This window comes from Penaeus monodon, chromosome 23 (assembly GCF_015228065.2).
Source record: "Penaeus monodon isolate SGIC_2016 chromosome 23, NSTDA_Pmon_1, whole genome shotgun sequence".
Lineage (NCBI taxonomy): Eukaryota > Metazoa > Arthropoda > Malacostraca > Decapoda > Penaeidae > Penaeus > Penaeus monodon.
In genome coordinates this window covers 35,649,856-35,650,111 of record NC_051408.1, presented here as the reverse complement: position 1 = coordinate 35,650,111, position 256 = coordinate 35,649,856, and the positions used below count along the sequence as shown (strand labels likewise).

Below are 256 nucleotides of genomic sequence, written 5' to 3'. Positions count from 1 at the left end.
ATAATGATGACCATCCTCACATTAATTCTTCCCTTAGATTTTGGATAGCGACGGCGTGTTCCTGCGCGAAGTGGGCGTGGTGTCCTCAGAAACACTAAAGGACGGGCGTCGGTTCACCAAGAGTGAGTTTAACGAGCCGTCGGGCGTGGCTGCGAGTCTGGATGGTTCTCGGGTGTATGTGGTGGACACGGGCAACCACAGGATTAAGGTGAGATTCGTGCATTTAAGAAACTCATTAGCGACGATATACTGCCCA

The 256-nt window shown here is 51.2% G+C and overlaps 1 protein-coding gene across 2 annotated transcripts in view; it reads left to right on the top strand.

Annotated features, from left to right (window-relative positions):
• LOC119587961 (RING finger protein nhl-1-like) overlaps window positions 1–256 on the top strand; it is a gene marked incomplete in the record, with an annotated part of 37,992 nt that overhangs the window by 35,075 nt on the left and 2,661 nt on the right. For both annotated transcript variants that reach the window (XM_037936672.1, XM_037936673.1), the window contains 1 exon segment: window positions 38–208. In XM_037936672.1, the coding sequence (XP_037792600.1) occupies window positions 38–208 (171 nt within the window).